Consider the following 23,224-nt stretch of genomic DNA (forward strand, 5'->3'; position numbering starts at 1 on the left):
CACATTTTAGAGCACAAGACTTGCAAACCCAACGTTTTGCAGGCAACCACCAAGTTGTCAGAAACATGCAACAACCACAAGGGAGCCCCTACACCAAATCCAACTTAAACCACTGCCAGAAAGGCTGTTCCGCTCTGACTAAGCTCCCAGGCTTGTTACCACAAGCACTAGATCTGTAGTTTCCCACAGATTCACACATTTGCAAGTAATTTAAGACATCCGAGGCTTCGGCCCATTGCAACTTGCAAAGCTGCTTCTCTGAGTACAAGCAATGCTACCCTGGTTTCAGAAACTATGGTCCTACTTCCTCAAGTAACCAGCTGTTATTGCACAAGAAGACAACGGCTGACAGAAAACCAAGCTGCTCCACTTGTTCTTGCAACATGAAATTGGGAAGATAAAGTATGATTAAAACATGTATTTTTCTCTCATGCTTTCCAGTGATCTGTCCTTCACTGATCCCAGCCCTCCCATTCCTAGTGAAGTGCTGAACAAGGATAACCTGATGAACATGCAACCACAGGAGTAGGCAAATGAGAGCTCTACAACTCCATAAATAAAAATTGCTTCTGGAAACCAAGACTAATTGTGGCTTGCTTTTAGGAAAGGGGGAGGTGGATGCAAGATGCTTTGCCTGATCTAAGGGGAAATACAACCTGTTATTTTTAACTCAGCAAGTTATCACAAGTGCTCAGTTCAACTCCACAACTGGAGGAAGAGATCGCACATCTGGAATAGGAAATTTCCCTACAAAACCAATTGCACAGACCTGGCACTAAGTTTGCTGACTTGGTGGAGCAACACACCCTCTAAAACACCCAGGTAGTTTCCCACACATTTCTGGAAGCCTGCCTCCTTCAACGACTGTGCTGCAGGAAGCCTTGTCAGGACAAGCGAGATCCTCCTAATGCAGGTGGGGCTCACCACTGGAAGCCAGTTCTTACTGCCCTTTGAGATAAGCAAATCTGAGTTAATCCATCAATTATTTGAACTGAAGACTTGATCCCTCTTCCTCATCTTCTATTTAAAGTTTCGGTGGAAGCAGGATTAGCAGAGTGAGGCTTTACGCTGTAAAGACAAGAGAGCCACGAAAGGTGCACGGTGCTCGGGCTTTACACAGCAGCACCACAGGGCAAAGTGACGACAGGCGGTTTGCTGAAATGCTTTCATTCTTCTCAGGCAGATTTATAGTATCTTCTGAAAAAAAGTACAGCCTATAGGCAAGAACACCCCTGAATTGAAAAGTAATTCATGCTGTTTTTTTCAGAAATCTTTATTTTTAATTAGGCTCATTAACAGCCTCCATGCTAATTTGAGCTACAATTTTTTTTCAAAAGTAACTTTGTTACTATATTGCCCCAACCTAGTTAGTAAAAAATTTCAGACAGATTCCCTTCCAGACACCTTTATTGGTGCAGTTTAGTGACACTCAGAATGGGGCAGACTCACTACACACACTCCCACTGTTTCTTCCAGAACTAGCTTGCGAGAGACAGGATGACAACCTGCTTTGGGAGAATTCAGAGAGCTGAGTCTATCTGCAACCAAAACATTTGATTATTAACTCTTTGAACCAATTTACATGACTAAAAGTGATTTTTCCTCCACTTGAAAACAGACCAAATTTTGTTGACAGTTCGATGTTTCAATATAATTCTCTTAAAAGCTTAAGTTTTAGCTGCATTTTGGTGAAGAAAAGGGGTTTTGAGCACTTTTTTGCTTCATTTTTTCCACTTGAAATTTGCCCAGTTTGCACAAAAGGTCTCTCTCAAACTGCCAGCACTAGAAACAAGCTGCGATGCAAAAATCAAGTGGAGTTTTATTGTACCTTACATACCTTGTGCCAAAATGTGTTACTAAATCAGCTGTTATGATCATTGGTAGTAGGTAATGTTGGCACAAAAATGCTGAAGAGGAAAAACAAGATGTTTTGTGGCATGAAAATAAGCAGATGCCTCAAAGACAAAGGTACAACCCCACTTTTGACCAGACCTTTACTAAATTAATCATCTCTACCTGTTAGATCAAAGTCACTCTCTAAATATAAAATCATACAGCTGCATTTAATGAAAATCCAAATTTTAAGTGATGACAAACACTAATAAATATGCTAATTTCTTCATTTAGTTGGCACTTGTAACACTAATACAAAGAAGTAAGTTATTTCATGAAACACTGCAATTCCTCTGGGGAAATATCTGAAGTAGCTCATCTTGACTGTTTTCACGACAGCCAGTTTTGGTGAACCAGGGCTGTAAGTGCACTCAAATGACTCCCTATGTGAGGCAATAAGCATCAACATCACAAAATTAAAACCTGTTCTCTTTAAAGTGAGACAAAGGAGCCGTTTGACAGCAGGTTGCAGTAGCTCTTTCTCCAGAGGGAACCGCTCTGCAGGCAACAGCAAACACAAGGCAGACAGACAGTGCTGGAGCTTTAACAGATGCCGGGGATTTCCCAGCCTAATGCATATTAGCACTTCGTATTTGCAATCCTGATTTCCAGCACCAAGCAGTTAATTTGCATGTTAATTAGAAACAGGTCACCAGAAAATTGCACCAGACAACCTTTCTGTATTGACTAGAAAGGACAACAACGCATTTCCATAAAGTCTATATCCTTCTTTAAAGGACATTTTCCCACCCAGAAGTTCACAGTAAATCAAGGTGCTCTTTTTACTGACTGAGCATCCATTTCAATATATGCCCATCTCAGATTTGGAAAAACTAAAACTGGTTTAATATCAGACATCTTTTGAGATGTGCAAAACAAATATGCAAGTCTGAGCAATGCTAGAGAAAATAATGGTAAATTAGTCTAACCAGAAAGCCTCCTTTTACCACAGTACGAAATTAAACAGAATAAGAAAAGCATTGTTAGAGTATGCCAGAGAGAAAGCTTAGCAACTGATTAGGTCTGTGCAGCTCTCAAGTCTGCATGTTCACCCAGTTCTGCTCAGAAGTCACATTCACTGGCAGTGGCAGGATTAAGAAGACAGGAGGTAGCAAGGAAAAAAGGTGTTATGGAATTTTAACTACCTGGAAACATTCTGTAGCATCCTCTCTCTTTGAACCTTCTTTTATACACTAATACTTAGAGTATTATGCTTAAATCAAATGCCCCTTCAGCTTCGTTGTAGAGGTGTTACGTTGCCAAGTCTAATAAAACTGAATTACTGCTGCTGTTTGTCATACATTAGACTCACTGGCACCTCAACTTCTGAGAAATCATTTAATTTTCTCCAGAACTTTCAAGACTGAGCACTTGATGTTATCAGACAATAACTTTCAAATTATTTCAAGACAGACAGCAATACCACTACAAGGCTGTACCTCATTTTAACACTACACTGTATCTTCAATTTTCAGGATATCCGTAAGCTGATGGACTTGAATAAAGACTTTCAGCTGCTGAGATTCATGTACAACTTTTGTGCTTTTAACAGGCACTCTTAAGTGTTTAAGACTCATCTAAGAAGTGCTCAGCTCCTTGACCATTTTGCCTGTGGAACTCAGATGCTGCTCCGGAGACCAAACACACTGAAGCATGGCAGCTCAAACCAGGCTCTAGGATCCACCCTGCTCCACTCTTTACACATCCCCATCTTTGTTCATCCTGAACACCATCACCAGTACCACTGTCTGAGGAGCTGGGCTGTTCAAGTTAATGGTTGATCAAAGCTTTGGGTCCACCCTGCAACCTCCTGATCCATCAGGAATTCAGTGCACAGCTTGGCCCTGCCAGCAGCTCAACTGGCTTAACTAAGCACAGCAACAAGATGTGGCACAAGAGGTGCCTCGTAAACCAGCAAAGGAAATACTGCATGCAAACACAAACTAGTTGAATGAACTAAAGCTCCAAAAATGTGCAAGGATAACCTTGCAAGAGAATGTAAAGCTGCTGTGAGATCCAAGAAAATAATTTTATACCAACTGAGCTGGCTGCAAGGTTCTTTGATTTTTAAGAAGCACCAGCTTGAACTACTTGCAGACAACTTGCAAAGGAGTCTGCATAGAGCAACACAACCAGACATCCAATTTTAACACTGAATTAAGCAGAAATTTGAACACAACCATCAACATACCAACCTGTGGACCACCAGCTGCGTTGCCTCTGTAATAATACTTACATCAATGAATACAACTGCCAGTAGATGACCCATTAATAAAAAAACCCATTTGTTTCAACTACCTAAGAGGTTGAGGAAAATGTAACATTCTATTATATTATTAGCCACAGATCTACAGAAAATTAAGTAGTAAAGGATGAAAACCAAGTACTATTACTGTGTTAACTCATCACTTTTGTTCCTAGGAAGTCTGAATGGCTATGGCCTTTTCTACATGTTTCTTAGGAAGACATCAAGACATCAACTAGACACATGATTTTTCACCAGCACAGCTGTTGCCATTGGAAATCCAAGCAGACACCAAATCACATGGAGAGAAAATCCTTCAGCCAGTACTTGGGATCTACACTAGGAATTCACTACAGTAAAACTACAGAACAGATTTGCCTGTTCTCAAAAGATTTGCTGGTATACTTGAAGGTTTTGATGTGATCACAGCTGTACAGCAGCTTCTTTGCCTTTAGAACATCCAGGAGAATTGAGGTGAAACGGGTATTAACAAAAGAGAAAAAGGAAAGAAAAGAAAAAAAATAGAAAATCAGCAAGCCCAGCAGCTAGAAACCCTGTCTATATCTGATCCCCACCTTCTTGCTGGAGACTAACAAGATTGCAGGAAAGAACACTGTGATTACAATCATTTACTGAGGCTCTTCAGTAGAGGCCCCATAAAGGCCACAAGCCAGACTGGCTTCGAACTGCATGAACACAGAAAGTCCCAAAGACTGATAGTTGTCAAAATTGTTGCACTTCTGCATACAAAGAAAGACATCTTCTGGTTAAGGTTAGATTTTGTCCTTTCATATCCACCACTGGATGAAAGGTTTCACTCCAGTTGATATCCCATACCTACCCCTGTCTTTTTATATCACTGCCTTAGGTCATTTTTAGTATGGGAATGTGAGCTATCATCTGAAGCCACTCCTCAAAGCGCAGAGCACTCACTTGCTAGTTAATTTTATCTCTAGTCATGCTTGAGCAATCTCTTAATAACATAACAGGGATATTTTCCCTATTTAAACAAGAGATGTATCAGCAATGAAACAAAGCAGATGAGTTAGGCAGAAAAGCAACAACATTTAAATGGAACATGGAAAGCCAGCTCTACAATGACACTAAAGCATAACATTCCAACTTTCCCCCTCTTTTCTGGAGAAATATGGAGAACAATGTTTACTGGCTGTTTTTCAACCTCATGATCTTCCCAAGAACTTCAAGGAAACACTATGCTAACACAACATTACACAACTGCAGCTTTCAGACAGCACAGAATGGAAGATCTCAAATTTATGAGAAGGGTGTGTTTGGTTTTCTGTAAAAGTGGGAAGAACAGGATTCTGCCACAAAGTCCCATGATTTCCATGTTATCCCTTACCCCTGTTTGCTCACTGCCCGCTCCAGGGACTTCTCTCTTGCAAAGTTCAACACCCAGCTGGACTCTGGTTTCTCTGGCTGCAAGTGACAACTTCCATCTCAAGTTTTCTACCATGTAACAAATTTTGGGGTGTAACTAAAAAGCTTTTGAGAAGACTGTTCATACCTCAGGAACAGCTCCTCGAAATAATTGCCAGTTTCAGTTCTGAAAAGCTCCCAGGCAAAGAATCTTTTCAGTCAGCCCATTAACCACTAAATCATTTCAGTGGGAGCCTGCAAGGGTTTACAAACTTCATCAAGACCTACAATGTGGAGTTTGTGGGTGGTTTTAAGTTAGTGTGATCTGACATTCATCAATACAGAGAACATTATACCTGGGATTCCCTTAATGAGACTACTAGGCTCCTAACTTTCTTTTCCAAGGAACATGCTGCTTCTTGTACCCTCTGCCACCAAAGTACAGGAAGAGGGCAAGGCTTTAAGCAGTACAGCATTAGTGCATCTGACAACTGCTGAAGCCTTCTTGTGCACAGCCAGTCCCTTGCCACACCAGTCAAAGCAGGGTGCAAAGATACTTCTCCATTGTTTCAATCACTGCTGCTACCAACGGGAGACCAAAAGCTGCACTGGGTTGCATACAGACAGGAATAAAAGCCATCTATCTGACAGACTTGGCAGTTGTCACAGAATACCTGGACAATCCATGAAACAAGTCTCAAGGAGGCAATGTTGCAGGCTGTTTGCTGAATGGTTACCTTTCCTAAGCTTGGTTATGCATCCATTATCCATTTGCACACACAGGGATGTATTAGCTATGAACACGCAGTGCAGTTTTGCTAATTAGCTCAATCAGAAAAGACTAAACATATCCCAACTTCCTTAATATGAACCAATTCAAAGACAGTAGTTTATGCCTTCAGGGTAAGGCTGCCTGCCTGACATTTCTATTTAATATTAATGTTGAGTCCACTGAAATTCAGACACAGTATTCTGAAGAAAATGAAGGTTCTGAGTAAGAGGTGGTCTTTATATAGGTCACTTGCACAAGCAAATATTTACAAGAACTCTTTCCTCTCTTAGAAAAACACACACAGCTGCCTTGTCATACACTTAACACCATAGATTTCAGAAACTCTGTTCTGTCCTAGTATCTGCTTCCTAAAGCCCATTTATTCCTTTGCACTTCCCATCAAAAATTCACAATTAATACTTTTGAAAATGCTTAAGTCTTCAGCTTTAATTTACAGACCACTCCCAAATATTATAAAGCCCTGGTGAACCAGAAGTCTACAAAGCAAGTGACTCCATTTGTTTTGATTTTATGCAGAAGACTGAAAATATCTATATGTGCAGGTTGTTTAAAAAAAACAAAACTATCTGCAAGCAGTTTGAGATCTCCTGGGTATTGATCAAGAACTTTAAATAGAGTAATTAGCCAGGGTTCATTAAAACATGTTTCCATTAGCTTCCCTAGATATTTAATCTGAATTAATTTACACAGCCACGTGCCACAGGTACAAATTTTAACCCCCTTAAGCCCAGTTTCCTATAATATGGAAATTTTTAAAATATTTATATATAATATTTTTATATATAATATTTACAAATATTAAATATATTTTTATATATTTATATTCCAAATATAATATGGAATTTCCTATAATATCTTTTCCCACCAAGGCTTCACCAAGTTTTTGCCCTATTTCCATTACATGGAACTGAACCATCTCCTCCATGACTTTAGTATCACACTCCTCCCACAAGGTCTTGACTTGCAACTTCAGCCACCCAGGTTTTACCTGGATGAGCTGACAGTGTTCAGATCTCTCCAGGATGAGCATATCTGAAGCAGGGACTACTGAAACACCTGAAGCTACTCCTAAGCACTGCCAGTCACAGCCAAGCATGCTGGAATCACCTCCCATTTTCCCTGAACAAAAAAGCAGTGAAGCAGAAAACTGTTAGAAACTTATTACTCATGGATTTAATGTGCTTCTGAGTCAGATCAATGCTCACTCCAGCAGGTACCCAGACCTCCAACTGTTACCCATCACCATGATTTAGGATGGTAACATGCAATGCGTAATCCTAACACCGTGTCTCAGTTTCCGCTCCAGAGTATGGATGCTCATGCTAACATGCTGTTTTAGAGAATTTTTCTCTATCCTCTCAGTTCCAAGACTCTTAACCAGAGAGCTGAGCACCTGAAGCAGCCTGACTTAGCCAGCAAGCCATCACACTTCAGCCTCTCCTGTAAACACTCTTCCTAGGAGTGTCACAAGACATGACAGAATAAAGCCAGACATGGCTTTCCCAGGAATGCTCTCTTCAAAGCACTCTGCAGAGGTTTTAACACATCACAAAGACAGCATAAAAAGCGGGACAAGAGCTACAAACACATATCAAGGGCTGGCTGAAGCATGCAAACCTCCAGGGAATGCTGACCTTACCAACAAGGAATTAGTAAAAGCACAAAAAACCTCCAGGAAAAGTTCATTAGAATCTTTTAATCATCTTCCCCTGACACAGGATAAATAAAATACTTGGTTCAGAAAGGAAAAGCCTAAAATAAACATATAATTGGCCTATGTTATTAGTGGCATTACTGAATGCCATCGTGTGCGGCATTAGAAGAGGACAAACTAAATATTCTATCAGCTGAAACAGTGCTATCCACTCCTTCCCCAAACCATCAGAACATGTCTTTGAGACCATCCCTTCTTCAAAAACGAGCATTAAAACAGAGAAAGCTCTGTGACCAAACATATTTGTCTCATTTGTTTCCAAACAATTGCAGCAAGATCTTAGGCTGAAAGAGTTGCATCTAATACTTGAAAGCTGCACTGAACATGCACCATTTTATCCAGAGAAATCACTCCTGGGAGAAGAGCCGATCACCTCATTCAGAAACTTATGTTGAAACATTTCTGGATGAGTGACCAAACAGGTCAGCTTACTCCCTAAACAAACAAAAGAGAGACTGTTACTAAAGATATCCAAGCTAAAGCTGTTTCTCCTTCTGGGAATAGGGAAATCCCAAATCCATGGCAATTTAGCTGTAACTGTTGACACATCTCTAGAATATATTCCCCACCTACCACAGAACTCACTACTGAATTGGATGGACCAACATGGTCCTTCATGTCATTCTGCAGACAGACCCACTGCCTCTGCTCTCTGCAAGAGTACTGCCTCAGATTTGCAACATAAACTATTTGAAACACCCATCAAAATCACCATTTAGGACATGCATTCCCCAAAACTAAGTAAATGGTCAAACAGCATAAAGTCAATTGGGGAATCTTTTTTGGGGTTTTTTTTTTAAGAAATAAAAAGAACAGACTATTCACAACTTGTTTAATAGCTCAGAGAAAGAAAATACATTCAAGTTCACTAGGGCATTCTGCAAAAATTCAGACACCTTATATAAAATTGGGCCCTGCTCACATATGTATCAATTATTCAACTATGGCACAGCTGCGTAAGAGATACACATCATTTTAGTTCTGCACTCAATTTATTTAAGCTTGGACAAGCCTGACACATGCCAAGATTTAAAACTATTACACTTAATTTAACATTTCAATCCCATGCATCCTACACAAGCAACCAAGCTCTGAACACAAAGCAAGCCTGAGGGGCTGGAAGAGCAGCCCCCCACTCCATTCACCCTAAACCATTTGATAGGATGTTATGTCATGTTATTCAAATCCAAGTGTGACTGACAAGACTCTTCCCTCCTCCAGCAGCTGTCCAGGGAGCAAGGGTTATTTTGGTAACTTTATCTGTTGTTTTCCTCAGCAAGCACTTTCTTCTCAATGGGGAATTTCATTGATAAAACTACCCAAATGCATCCACAGTGTTACAGCCAAGGGAGCACTGCAGAATTCCCAAAGTCATGAGCAGTATTCATCACACACATCTCAGGCTCTTACACACTCCCAAGTAGATCCATCAACTGTTGCAGTTTACATGTGACTTCACAAACATTTGCCAGAAAATTGGCAAGACACATCGTCTAGAGAATTTGAGGACAAGTTGCCTGTGCCCCTTCCCTCCTCCACAACTACTCCCAGGGTATCTCTGTCACATTAAAAGGAGGAGTTGCAGTTTTCTGGAAAGAAGAATGCCTATGGCAATCAAATCCCAAATATTTACCAGACATGTGAATATAAAAATAAGAACAAATACATTCCTCAGGTCAGTGACATTCTACTCCACACTTCTGTTTCATGAGAGCCTCAGGCATTTTCGTACAGAAATAGCATATTACTACTCTTTTAGTCCTATAATTCCTTTTGGACAAAAACATGTGGCAGATTTGCTCTAAAAGAAGGATGAAGCACCATTTCAAACCCACAATGTTTTTAAGACTCTGAGATGCTACAGGCAAAAGAAATTGTTCCATATTTTCACAAAGCATTTTTCATGGATTAAAGCTAGCAACAGACTGTAAGAAAGGATGTGGAACATCAAGTAACTCAGATTGACGCCCAGTGTCCTCTTATCTTTTGATACAGCAAGTCTTGCCACTAAATGTTAAATATGTTCATATCTTTTATTGTAAGGAAGAACAAACAAAGAATTATAGAATCATTCAGGTAAGAGACTAAGTTTAAAAAATCCCAATGCAATCTGGCACAATTAAGAAGAGACACTACTCGTTCTCAAGACTGTAGGGGCAAAGCTCAACTGTTATGGAACATGTCATGCTGAAAAGCAAAAACAACAAACAAACTCAACCAAACTTCACCTCTGTTCACGGCAGGGAGACAGACTCACTGTCAGCCCATGCTTTCAGCCTGTACCCCATTCTACTGCTGCCAAGTACTGTAGCTGAGGAAACCAAAGCAGAGTTATTTGAACCAGCAGCTCCCAAAGCTTCGCAGGATCCTAACACATTTCTCATCCAGGCAAACTGGATGACTCTACAGGTAACTCCAAAGGAAAGGTAATTGACGTGGAAGTTGTTCTGCTCACACCAGGGCGGTGGCAATGCTCAGAGCAAGGTGCAAGATGTGCTTCAGTAAGGGGGCCGCTAACAACTACCACCACCTGGAACACCAGCATAGAAAGCATTGCTACACTCTCCAAGTCATTGTTATTCTGGAAGTTTCACCTGATCATGTACCTCTTCCAGGGAAAGGCAACATCGTTCTGCTGTTACCACATCCAACTTAAAACCTTGGAACTTCCAGATAAATACTTCCATTGTCAAAATCCCAGCAATATGCCACAGGATCCAAGAAATTCTAATCAAAGCCTCTTGTTTGTTTCTCTGCAAAATGAATAATTTTTTCCCGCTACTGCATTCACCATCACCACCAATTCTGTAATTTTATCAGTGTTATCAGGAATATTACAGTCTATTTCTGTGAAAATATGTACTTTCTGCACAAGAACAGGCTGGAATGATTGTTCCTGTACCTTGCTCTGGAAAGCCTAATTAGATGACTTAGCATAGCTTTGGATTGTTCATTTGAATGATATGAAAAAGTCCATGCTAAAAAACAAACAACAACAGTGTCCACCTTAGCTATTAATGACAGCTACAGGCTCAGATGCTCAACACAAGCCTGCTGCTCTAGTATCCCATGAGAAGCAAGAGTCCCAGCCGGAAAACAGCAGCAAAAAGCATTGTCTGCCTGTGACTGGATCCTCTGAGCTTCTGCACAGCAGCTTCTACAAGGGAATAACCCTGACATCATTTTCCCTCCCTTTGTTTCCAGGTGGCTTCATGACTGGGGCAGTGGCTGTGCTGTTCAATTCTCCATCTTCCGGATTCACCAGAAAGAAGCTCTTCTGAAGGCCTGGATTCAGGTGTGAAGTGCTACCAATGGATCAAACCCCAAAAGAAGAAAGAACGAAGAACAAAGAACAAGCTCTATAAATGTGGGAGCAAATAGCACTGTACTCACACTGCCCAAATTTTACTCATGTGCAGTGTTTTGACAGCTTTGAGGCATTATTTTAGACACTCTTCAAATATGATCTTTTGATATATTTTACAGCTTTTAATGCTACAAAAAGTGTGCAACATACAAAGAAGTTAGAAAGCCATACTAAAGCCCAGAAGGGCTATTTCGGAGTACTTTCAGCATCATTGGCTCCCAAAATAGTGGATCATAATATTAGCCAGCCTCCACAAGTTTAATTTAAATGGCTGCTAAGGAAAAAAGTTCAGTTTGGAAAGATTCTTCTGCCCCAATTTAAAATCATAACAATCACAGTGTATGAAATAATACTCTACCTTAAAACCTGAGACAAAGATTTTAAGATATACAAGTGTTCTCCAATATTGTAATGCCTAATAACCTCTAAGCTACTCTGCTACCGTCTCTTAACATCTTCCTTTTTTATCATTCTTGTTTAAATACCTTCATATTAGGTTCACAGAGGGGATTTTTTTTTAACCTAAAACTCTGATCTCCTAGACAAGATCCCAATTCCAAATTTGTGATCCCAGTAGGCAAAGTAGAAGTGTTTACAGTCAGAGATCAAACTCCATCTCTCAACAGACAAACGATCACTTTAAGATGGCAACAATATGCTGCCATGGTATTTAAAGTTATTAATGATGTACAGCTCTAAGCAATAGAAACGTTTGTCCTATTCCATTTTCCCTAAACCAATCCAGACACCACACTGGATAATACAGCTGTGGTGGGGCAAAACCCAGCAGGTTAAGTGACTAGAGCACTGACCCCATCCTCTCTTTTAACTATACGACAGAGAAATTCAAGTTGAATCCTTCTCCCAGCTTCATGCCAGCACCACATAGCCTTACCTGAGCTCTCCAGCATTCTCAGAAAGTTTTCAGAAAATGCCTTTTTCAAGTATACTAAGTCTGAGATACTGGACCCTAGTGAATAAAACTGACATTAGAGGATAACATTTACTAAGTAATCTTGGAGAGCATCACAAAGTCATGATGGATTTCACTGAAATGCCTCAAGGGAGGAAAGTATTTGGGGAAATTACTTTGGGAAGAGCTGACATACAAAGAGAAGAATTTAAATTCCATCAGCACCCTCCCTAGCAGAACAAGTTTAGACTATGGTTTATACAAGAGGATGCTGGAAGACTTCACAAATGCCTGGAGGAGGGGAGGGAAACCAAAAACCCTGTAGTTTGTGGTCTGTTGTACACTTTTCCCATTCGTGTAAGCCTTACCTGTGAGCTGCTCATGGAAAGGAAGCCAACATAGCCCCAGAGCACGTGAGAGGGGTTTGATGTGGACAAGCTCAAGCCACACTGCTGAGTGTCTGAGCTGGAACAAACTGCATTATTCCAGGCAACTCTGCCCTATACAGTGCTGCTATTTCTGGAGTCAGAGGTGAGAGTATTATCAGTGATGGTACACCATATGTTTGGTGCCTGCTAAACCACAGACCACGAAGCAAAAATATGAAACACTGCAAAGCTTTGTGTTCTGTGAGGGAAGTACAGAAAACCATCCTTCCTACAGCTAGTAGGACATATACATCTAATTAAGGCTATTAACAGTAATATTAAAATGAGTGTACATCTTTAGAGATGTGAATCAGTTCAGGGAAATGTTCCCTAGAAGCACACCCTCCCAGGTGATTCCTAGAGACAGGACAAGCATTCACCATGGGAGTCTCATTCCAGCATTCTGTTTCATAAAAATGCAGGAAAGATTTACAACATAAACTGTTTCAGCATTTTCTCTTTTTGGCTTTAAAACCTAGTGTTGCTTCACACAACTGATCAGAAACAAGTGAAGATGGCTACTGATCACTGCCTGCAAGCCTCCAGTTAAAAAAGTAAGCAATGTTACTACATTCATAAAATCTCTGACCTCTGCTGCACAGTCAGCTCTATAGGCTTCAGTAAGTTAAGACAGATGTCACCACAAATTTGAATACCTGTGTCATGGTGAGAGATCCAGCATCTCACCCCTCACACATCTCAGATGTTGAAGCATCAAAAATATGGTGTGTTCCTAGAAGCAGTTCAAAAGGAACAGTCAAGGCAGGAATTGGGGCTGTTGGTTGACAAGAAGTTGTGGATGCCTCATTCCTGGAATCGTCCAGGGGGGCTTGGAGCAACCTGATCTAGTGGAAGGTGCCTGTGTTCCTGGCAGGGGGCTTGGGATGAGACAACCTTTAAGGTCCCTTCCAACCACTCTTATGGTTCTATAATTTCATGACCAAAAAAGCATCTGAGTCAACACAACGTCATAAGCGAACAGCAAAACAAAATGCTTGACAAATAAAACTAGAGTCAACAGTTCTCTGCACCTGCAGTTAATCAGGACCTTGTATAAGTGGAGACAGTTTTGACCAGCCTGAATTTTACAAGAGGATCACATTAATATTGATTTGTTTAGATCACCATGAACACAGCTGAAGAACTGCAGTCTCATGAACAATTCCTGTTGCAGATTATGACAACTGCAGCATTGCAGTGATTTTACTTGAAAGTAGTTAGTTTTTCTGATTTTGTGACATACACAGATAGGCCACAGAGAAAGACAGAAGCCAAAAATTCAATTGGTAAGGAAAGAGCTGACTGCAAACTTCTTCCAGATCTTATTTCAACTCAGCTGAGAACAGACTAACAAAAGTTGACTCAGCTCAAATCAAGTCTGGACTGTCACAGAAGGTCTACAAGCCAAGCAGGTTTGGGTTTGTTGTCTTTTGTTTAATTCCACCAAAACCTTTTTGTAGAGCAATTACTTCAACACTTAGAAGAATGCATGCTCTGCTGAGTTTGTTTTGCAGTTCACTTGGTGCAAAGTATTTTACCCTGCAATAACAGAACAGCCTAGAAAAGAAAGCCTCAATTAGCAAACTACTGAGCATGATGAAGGCTGGTGAGCTTCCTATTAAGATTCAAAAGATCTAGACAGCAAACTTGCTACCAGATTAAGCTAGTCATTATTTTTTAAACAAAAGACAGCACATTTGCCTGATTGATTTTGCATAGCAGGGCTGTAAGAGCTATTTGGTATTAACCCACACTGTGACATACAAGCACTTAATTACATCAGCATAACCACTTGCATTCTCTAAAAGAGACTCAAAACTCCTGAGAATCACCTAAGGAAACTAAAAAGTTTTTCACAAAAGAGCACACAGTTCTACCACTAACTGGAAAGGAGTAAAATACTTCAGGTATGTAGAGAAACCATGAAAACTTATTACATTAACTACCTTTTGCCACCTCAGCACTTCTCAGCAATGCATTGTTTCAGGCAAAAATGCACAAAAAATAACAAATGCAGCAAATAGTCATTCCTGTCCTGCATGATGATGGTCATTTTTCCCTATGGTGTTACTTGGCAAAAGGGACATTCCATGTGTACCATTAGTCTTTAGCCTACTGTTACTAAAGGCATCAGGTGTTCAGTTTAAGGCAAAATTGTAGACATTACAAACAAGAAACGCACTCTAATGCGAACACGGGAAATCTAAGCTCACAAAGCTGTAAGATCTAAAAGACACATTTTTCTAAAGGAATAAAATTAAATAAACTCATGCACAAAAACTCTAAAGGCAGCACAGAGAAAAAAGACACCTCTAACTCCTGAAGGAGATTTCTCAGCTCAGAGCTGCAGACATTCAGATACCAGCATTCCAGGACAGTTTCTATGAATGTCACCCCTGCTCAAAAATGGAACAGGATGGGTTTTCATCTCCTGTCTTGAAAAAAGGTTGCAATTATGCCACAAGCTAGTACCCAGGGAAAGCAGGATCTCTGCTCTTCACCTAATGCACTGTGATGGATACTGATAAGCTGAACATCCAGAAAATCAAGGTATCCCACGATAACAGAAAATTATCAGCTAACAGAATTGAAAAATTTTAGTGTCATAGCAACCAACTTCACATACTTTAAAACTGAATTAGTCAGAAGATCAAAAAGAAAAACTATTTTAAAGCAAGATTTCAAATAAAAAGGCGACTACCTAGACCTTTTATTCATCCAATTCTTTGGGGTATATTATTAGGAAGAATAACTGCAAAGCTTTTTCCAAAGCAAGTGTGCATTTTCCAAAGACCAAATAAGCAGAATCCACTGGAAAAGTGGTGCATGCATGCAGGAAAGCTACACTACAAGGAACACCTAGTCATCTCTGTACTAGAAAACAAATACAGCACTTTATTTGCCAAGAATAATCCTTCCTCAAAACATTCTGTTCCAACCATGACAACCCAAAGCAGCACCAGAGAGATCTCCTTTCCTCCAGTATATGGGCGAAGCATGCAAAACACAACCTAGCTGTACCTGTCTCTACTGTAACAACTGACCAAGTCTTTGCTTTTCAATATATTCAGCTATTGGGCTCAGTAAATCACCTCCCCCTAACACAGCTTTCTCACTGCGCCCTGAGCCAAGCCCAGGCTGCACAGCCTGCATCAAACTTTATTTCTCCCCTTGTATTTCCATTCCTTTTCTCCTTGGTATGCAGAGCCACAGCAGGCCAGCAGTGCCAGCTTGCTGGAGGAAGCAGACCTGTAAGATAATCTCTTTTACTGAGCCAAACATCCCAGGCCAAACTGATAGACAACAAGCTACCACAAGTACCAGCCTGCCAAGAACAGCACAGAATTAAGAAAAACAAACCCATCCCCAAAAAAACCCACAAAAGTAACTCTCTCTGATAAGAAAAAGTGTAGCAAAGGATATGGAGAACTGAGAAGCTATGCTCAATGTTCTGTTCACAAGACAGTAAGTCCAGGACCTGGCATGAGAGAGACCATCTTCCCCTCTATTCAGCTCACACATGGCTTCAGCAAGAAGAAAAGAGCACTTTTAAATATTGCTGCATCCTGAGATGAAGCCAAAGGCTGGTGCCAAAGTAACCAACCTAAAAAAAATGAAACTTTTAAAGTATATTTAGTGTTTTTCTTTAAGATTTAACTACAAAAGCCAGGAGGAAACTGAGCTTACATTATCCAAACACAAAGGAAAACGAGAACCTCAGAACAAAAATGCAGCTAATCTCAGTGAAGAAGCCAAGCCTCAGGAGAAAAACCTTCAGTGTTCCAGCCTTGCCTTCCTGTTGCTCATGTGTTCTTCAAAACTTAATCATCTCAATCCTTAATCCTAGGTCCAGCCATTCTCTTCCATTGATTTGGATAGTCCATCTTCCAGTTCATGAATTTGAGAAGCAGGAGGGACTATCCTGACCACTCAAAGTAATCTGCATCTACCACAAACTGTCATAAATTCTTCATTAAACTCCATTTAAGACAGAATGGTACCTGAAAATTTCTAATTCAGATGTCACAGGCTTCAACTCAGAGTCCAGTTACAGAGCAATAATTAACTCAATCTCTCAAAATTGCAACACATTTTTCCTTTAAGTTAGCTCAACTCCAACTATATTGGTAAGAATTCCCCTTTTATTTTTCTCAGGAATGCAACAGTTCTTAAACTCCTGTGTCCTTTTCAGACTTTGAATGATCGCTAGGTCAATATCCCTTAGAAAGAAGGGAAAATGTAAGCAAAGCCCTTGGCAAGGCTTAAGGTACATCTTTCAGGTTTCTGATCATTGCCTTTAAAAAATCCCAACCCTTTGAGCGTTGATATGTGAACCAGATGATAATGCTGTAGGCACTGTAAGAGCACCACTGGAATACTAACTGCCTGCTCCTTTGCAATAGTAACGATTAGAGAACCAGAACAGCCTCCATCCCACAACCACGGATTTATCAACCCGAGAAACAGGCAGTTTCTTAAAACAGCTCTCCCTGAAGGCCAGGGAGAATGCCTGGAGATTTTGTGGAAAAAAACCCGTAAGTGCTGAAAGAGATAGTCAACCCTCTCAAGAGTGCCTTCACCATTTGCATTTCCTAAGAACTAGCCTACCCTCACGCTATGTTTAATCCACAGCTCTCAATTACTTACAGCTCTGGACAGGTAACCAGTCATTTGCTGCCACAAATGACACATCTCAAAAAGGGTACTTTAAATGCCAGCCTCCACCTGTGCACAGGAAAGCTGAGAGAGACATAATAACAGGAGTACGTGCTCAAATATGATATAATGTCTTATGTCGAGTCAAAATAAAACCTTTGACCTTTAACTCAATAAATTAGGGAGATAAAAAGAGGAAAAATAAAATAAAATAAGCTACTGTGACAGATCACACTCATCTACCTCGGTGTGAGCAACAAGCTTCAGGTAAGCCTTTACATTTCCAATCCGTTTGCCAAAAAGGTAGAAACACCAGGGAACCAGGACAGGGGCTGAGCACACACAACTTTTCCTACAATTACCCAGAGAGATGAAGACTCCAATGCATTACTGTCTGGTTTATATTCTCCATCTATAATTTTAAAACAAGTCATTTCACTGACACTATTTTATCAGACCACTTAAGGAGCTCAGATACACAGAGTGCAAGGAATAAAACATTTAAATGGAAGAAATATGACAGTTCCCAGCCCGTCAAATGGTACACGCTCCCTAGTCCATTAAGTCACATCAAATGAATTTTCTGGCCTTTTACACCACCTACAATCCTGAAATAACAGGAAAAATACTATTCTTGAAATACACAGCTGTCACGATAACTTGTTTTCTTCTTAATCCAATCCTCAACACTAAGAGAGCCCTATTCTTTCCAGAAGGCAGCGCATTCAGGCTCAATTACACTGTCTTTGCTATAAAGGTGCTACCAAAGAAACTGAACCATTCAGGATGAAGAAAGTAGCAGGAGGCCAAAACTTTGATCTCTAATCCCAGGTTAACCACAACCATTTGATCTTAGAAAAAATACTTAGCCTATAATGCATTAGCATTACACAGAACAATATAATGCTTTAAATATTGCACAGTCTTTACAAGGGCAATGCAAGCAAAGCTCAACAATTATGGTATCAAATTCACTCACCAATTAACCAGATGTAATATAGGTTTTAACACTAAAATTATGCTCCCCTAGTAAAGCAGATAAGAGAACCACACTGGTTAAGATTATTTTCATCCCTTTTAATGTTTCCCACCTCAAATTCAACAACTCACTCATGCTTCAAATGCAAATCATCATTAATCAAGCAAAAATCGTTACCTAGAAAATATATTAATATTTCATGGGTTTATTTATACTTTAACCACCATGCAAATCACTTTAGCAGGAAGCCCACAAAAAAAGGGTTTAAAGGCTACAGCCTATGTTCAGTGAAATGCAAGCTCTGAAGTCTTTCCAGAAACAGGCTTGCAACCTGAATCCTTTCAGGAAAAAAGCACTTTGGAACACAGTTTTTACAAATATAAATATGCTCGACCCCATTCTACTCTTTTTCTATCATAACATAGTATTCGGTGAATAATAATTAAAATCTTGATGATAAAATTTAAGTCACTCAAAATTGCAATATATCCGGTGCACGAATACTTCTAACCAGAAAGAAGTTAATTCACCTGCAAAACACCAAAAAAATGTGGTTTATTCTATTTTCTGATTATGGTCAAAAATGTTTAAGATGAGTAGCTCTGACCATTGACCATTTCCTTCTCCAATCAAGAAGCATCCTTCCCATCCTTCTACTACAAAAGGAAAGAGGACTCTGCACTACATTAATTAAACATTTCTTTGACTCAGTGGAAAAATAAGTGGTAAAAAGTATTTGATATCAATCCAGGGATCTGACTATTTTTTCTTCAAGAATTCTAGAAGTACACAGTGCTTAAATAACTCTTTTGATAATACTTTAAAATTGACAGTCTACAAATAACCTCTCAAAACCAAAACTTTAACATTTACTATTTGGGGGTTCAGTTTGGGTGGGTTTTTTCATTTGTGTAGGGTTTGGGGTGTGGAGTTTGGGGGATTTTTTACTATTTTCTTTGTGTCACACCGTTCTTTACTGAATATTTGTGTTAAACTATTTCTTTCAACATTTGCCTTACAAGTTGGGCTCCTGTACCAGTCAACCACTGCCTCAACACTCCTGTTCCTTTAGATTCAGAACTACCCAATGAAAACAAGGGATGATGTACTTTAAAGACATCCACACCTAGAAATCAGCAGATACTGAAACCATGTGATTGCATTCACACTGACTAATGAAACAAGCACACCTTCTCTTTTCTCTGTATTTTATGGACTCAAAAGGAACGTTTCAAGTAGTTATTTCTCCTGTTATTCATAAGTGTCCTAGCTTACCTACATCACATTATGAAAAATCAATGGACAATCCTAATAGTAACACTCCCAATTTCAAAATGAACTTTTCTCCACTTTAGAGAAACTTTTCTTATGAGAAAAGTAAGATTACCTTAAACACTTATAGAAAAAAGGCTGATTCTGGAGCCTAACTGCATCTAAAAATCTTACCTGCTACTTGCAGCAGTGTCCACACACTGTCCTCACTGACAGTATCACACACAAAACAACTCCCCCAAATCTCCATTTACTATAGCCTGACTGGTTTTATGTGGGCTGTATGACTCAGACTAGATCCTCACCCATTTTAAAATGTAATTGACACTTTTCTGGTATCATCCAAACAAGCAGTCAGATGCTCTAAAGTCAAAAGTAAAAGTTATATCAACAACAGCCAATACGTCATTTATTTCCTCCGCTGTCACCTCCAACGCAAAGGAAACATCTGAGACAACATCTGACCCCATTCCCTATCAGCTGAAATGCTACCCAGTGTTTACAACTCATGACTTTTATTCAAAATCTAAATATCAAGTGTTAAACAGTAGGGATACACAGAAGTCAGCTATTTTAATTAATTTCTCAGCGCAGCACCCTGTGAAGTCATTTTTACGTCAGGATGCAGCCCATCACATCAGTGTTACTGGGGGCAAACCATTGAGGGTTAAGACCAGCTGACAGTGCTCTATGCAGGGTAACAGACAAATAAGGGCAAGGCTGCAGAGTGGCACCTTCAGAGAGAAAACTCAATCCAAAAGTCCTGAGATGTCCTGTCGATGCCTGGAATGTCACCCAGGAAAAGATTCACCTTCAGCACTGGGCATCAGGCAGCACTACAGCTAGAAAAGACCAACAGCCAGCAAACTACTGACATCAAGGCACACTTAGGAATAGGAAAAGGAAAACCACAAGCAGACATAACATTCAAAGAGTGGCGTTCCCAGGAGATATGCAGAGCCAACGTAAAGGTTTGTACTCGCTGAAAATAAAGCATGATAGCATTCCTTCATCTTCGATTTGATCTTTTCCCTCTCCCTACACGGCCCTGGGTCCCAGCCCTGCACTCACCCCCTTCTGTGCTTTAACTCAGAAAAATGACAAAACTATTCCAGCAGAAAACCGATAAATTAGACCACAAAAGGGTTCACCTTGCTAAAATGGCAGAAAACCAACAAGCACTGGAACTATGAAAAAAGTAGGGAGGGGCTATGCTACTGGAAAGAAAGGAACAACAAGAGCTTGCCTTTTTGGCAGGCTGGCAGCTTGTGAGCCACTGCTTGTGAGGTCAGCTTCCGAAATCCTCTCGGATAGGATGCCTCCCTAAAAGGGGGCCAAAAGATCCCAGACAGGTGAAAGAAACAGCAAGGGGCAAGTTATTCATAAAGCACATTATCAGAGCGTTTCATAACTGTGACAGATGTTGCAGTAGGACTCATTTAAAACACCTACCACGAGAGTCTTACTAACTACCCCTCCAAAATTAAAACGTGAAGTTAGATAAAAATCTGAATTAGCTTTGCATTTTAAGCCAGAAGTAATCACTGACACTTACTGGTTCAAGACTCCCCTCGGTCAAAGTAACCATTGTCACTGCCATCTGCTGTCCCCATAATAAGGGATGAGAAACGAGCCCAGGTTTTTCCTAATTGCATTCCCAACTGGGCAAAACACCATTAAAACTGACCCAGCCTAGCATTCCTGCACTTCACAGCAGAGAAGCCAAGGATTACACAGACCTCAAGACCAGAACAGCTCACCAAAGGCACGTCCCCCAAAGGCTGCTTCAAACTGAGCCCAGGAATGAATGAAAAGATGGAGCTGGAAGACTCGAAGGTGGCAACTCAGTTTTTTCTTGAGCTGGACTTAAAGCCGCTCACGACAGATGTTTGGGAACAACACAGGCTGCCCCGTTAACCTTCCCATAACGTCAGCCAGGTCTAATGATTGTATATCGAGTTTCATACACACACAACCAAGGACTGGAAACCAGCCGCCTCTACAGCCGAGTTCTAGGCGAAGGTGGGAACCTGAACGTGAAAAAAACCTCCTCAGGTCACTGCTGCTACGAGCACGGAGCCTTCACTCAGCACTACGCGGGCTGGGCTCTCCCAGACCTCTGGAAACGAATAACCCCGCAAGGCACCAGAGCCAGAACACAAAGCCATCCCTCCGAGAGCTCTGCCAGCCCGGAGGGCGCTGCGCGGGCGGCAGCGCGGAGCCCCGAGCTGCAGATGAAGAGGAGCTGCTCTCCGGAGCCCTCACAGCCACCCCGCAGCTAGCTCGCTCTTCTCGCGGAGCTCCGCAGCGCAAACTCCGATTTTTAAAACACAAACCATGAGGGAAACGCGGGGCGGCGGCACGGCGGGGCGCGGGCGGCGCGGACCCCGCTCTTTGTTCGCCGCCGCGGGCAGGCCCGGCCCGGCCCCGGGCCCGACCCTCACCTCGCGGACGTCCTGCAGGCACTCGAGCACGGCGAGGTTGTTGGCCCAGCTGTGCTTGGAGCAGAGCCGCACCACGTCCTCCCGGCACACCGCCTCCTCCGACAGCTTCCACCCGCTGCCCGACCCGCCGCCGCGGGCACTCCGCGGGACGGCCGCGCCCGGCCCCACCGGCTGCCCCGGTCCGGGCGGGGCACCGCCGGCACCCGCAAGGCCGGCAGCAGGGCTGGGTGCCGCCGGCCGCGCCGCTAGCGCCAGCAGCAGGAGCAGCGCCGGGCCCGGGCAGCGGCTCCGGACACGTCCGCACGGCGCCATCTTGGATCCGCCACCTCCGGCGTCTGCCCGCCCGCCCCGCGGCACGCACGGCGTATGCAAATCAGCGCTTCCGTGACGTCACCCCAGCGGCACACGCCCCTCTCCCGTTGGGGGGCGTGGCCTAGACTGGCCCCTCCTCCAGCACGCGCCGTGGCCCCGCCCCGGCCGTTGTCGCCTCAGGCGGGCGAGGCGCCGCTTCGGGAGGGCGAGGAGCGACCTCCGGGGTCACCGCGGCTTGACGGCCCCGCCGGCCCCCGCCGCCCCTCAGGGCTCCCGCACCCCCTTAGCGGCCCCGCAGCCCCTCGGCGGTTCCGCAGCCTTTCAGGGGACCCCGCCACCCTTCAGCGGCCCCGCACTCCCTCAGCCGCCCCGCAGTCCCTCAACGGTTACCGCAGCCTCTCAACGGCCCCCGGAGCCCCTCAGCGGCCTCCGCGGCCCCACAGCCACGCAGGGCAGCACTGGGGAGCCAGCGCCGGTGCCGGGGACGCGAGGAGCCGAGCCTGGGCGTGCTCAGCCCGCTGGGAAGGCGGCAGCCGGTCCGTCGCTTCCCTCAGCAGGTGTCCAATAGCTGTAGTCAGTTTTTGCCCGAAATCTCTCATTTCCCACTCACACCTCAGCTGCCCCAGCGACTGAGGAGGTAGGAGACGTAATGGGGAAACTGAGCTTTGCGGCTAACGAGCGGGATGACGAAAAACATCTGCTGAAGAAGGAAGAAAAGATACAGAGATACAAAGAACAATTGCAGAAGAACGAAGAGAAAATGCAGGCGATCAAAGAAAAAATTAAGAACACTGAAGAAGAAATGCAGGATATCAAAGAAAAAATACA

General features: G+C 42.2%; 1 protein-coding gene across 1 annotated transcript in view; it reads right to left on the bottom strand.

Moving 5' to 3' along the window:
* The window catches only part of GLG1 (golgi glycoprotein 1), an 84,204-nt gene extending 61,784 nt beyond the window's left edge, over positions 1-22,420 (bottom strand). The window contains exon 1 of the mRNA XM_069026458.1: positions 22,085-22,420. Coding sequence (XP_068882559.1) covers positions 22,085-22,396 — 312 coding nt within the window. The 5' untranslated portion in view covers positions 22,397-22,420. The remainder of the gene's footprint in view (positions 1-22,084) is intronic.
* Between the last annotated feature and the right edge of the window lie 804 nt (positions 22,421-23,224).

The sequence above is a fragment of the Aphelocoma coerulescens genome, chromosome 11 (genome assembly GCF_041296385.1).
Source record: "Aphelocoma coerulescens isolate FSJ_1873_10779 chromosome 11, UR_Acoe_1.0, whole genome shotgun sequence".
Taxonomy (NCBI): domain Eukaryota; kingdom Metazoa; phylum Chordata; class Aves; order Passeriformes; family Corvidae; genus Aphelocoma; species Aphelocoma coerulescens.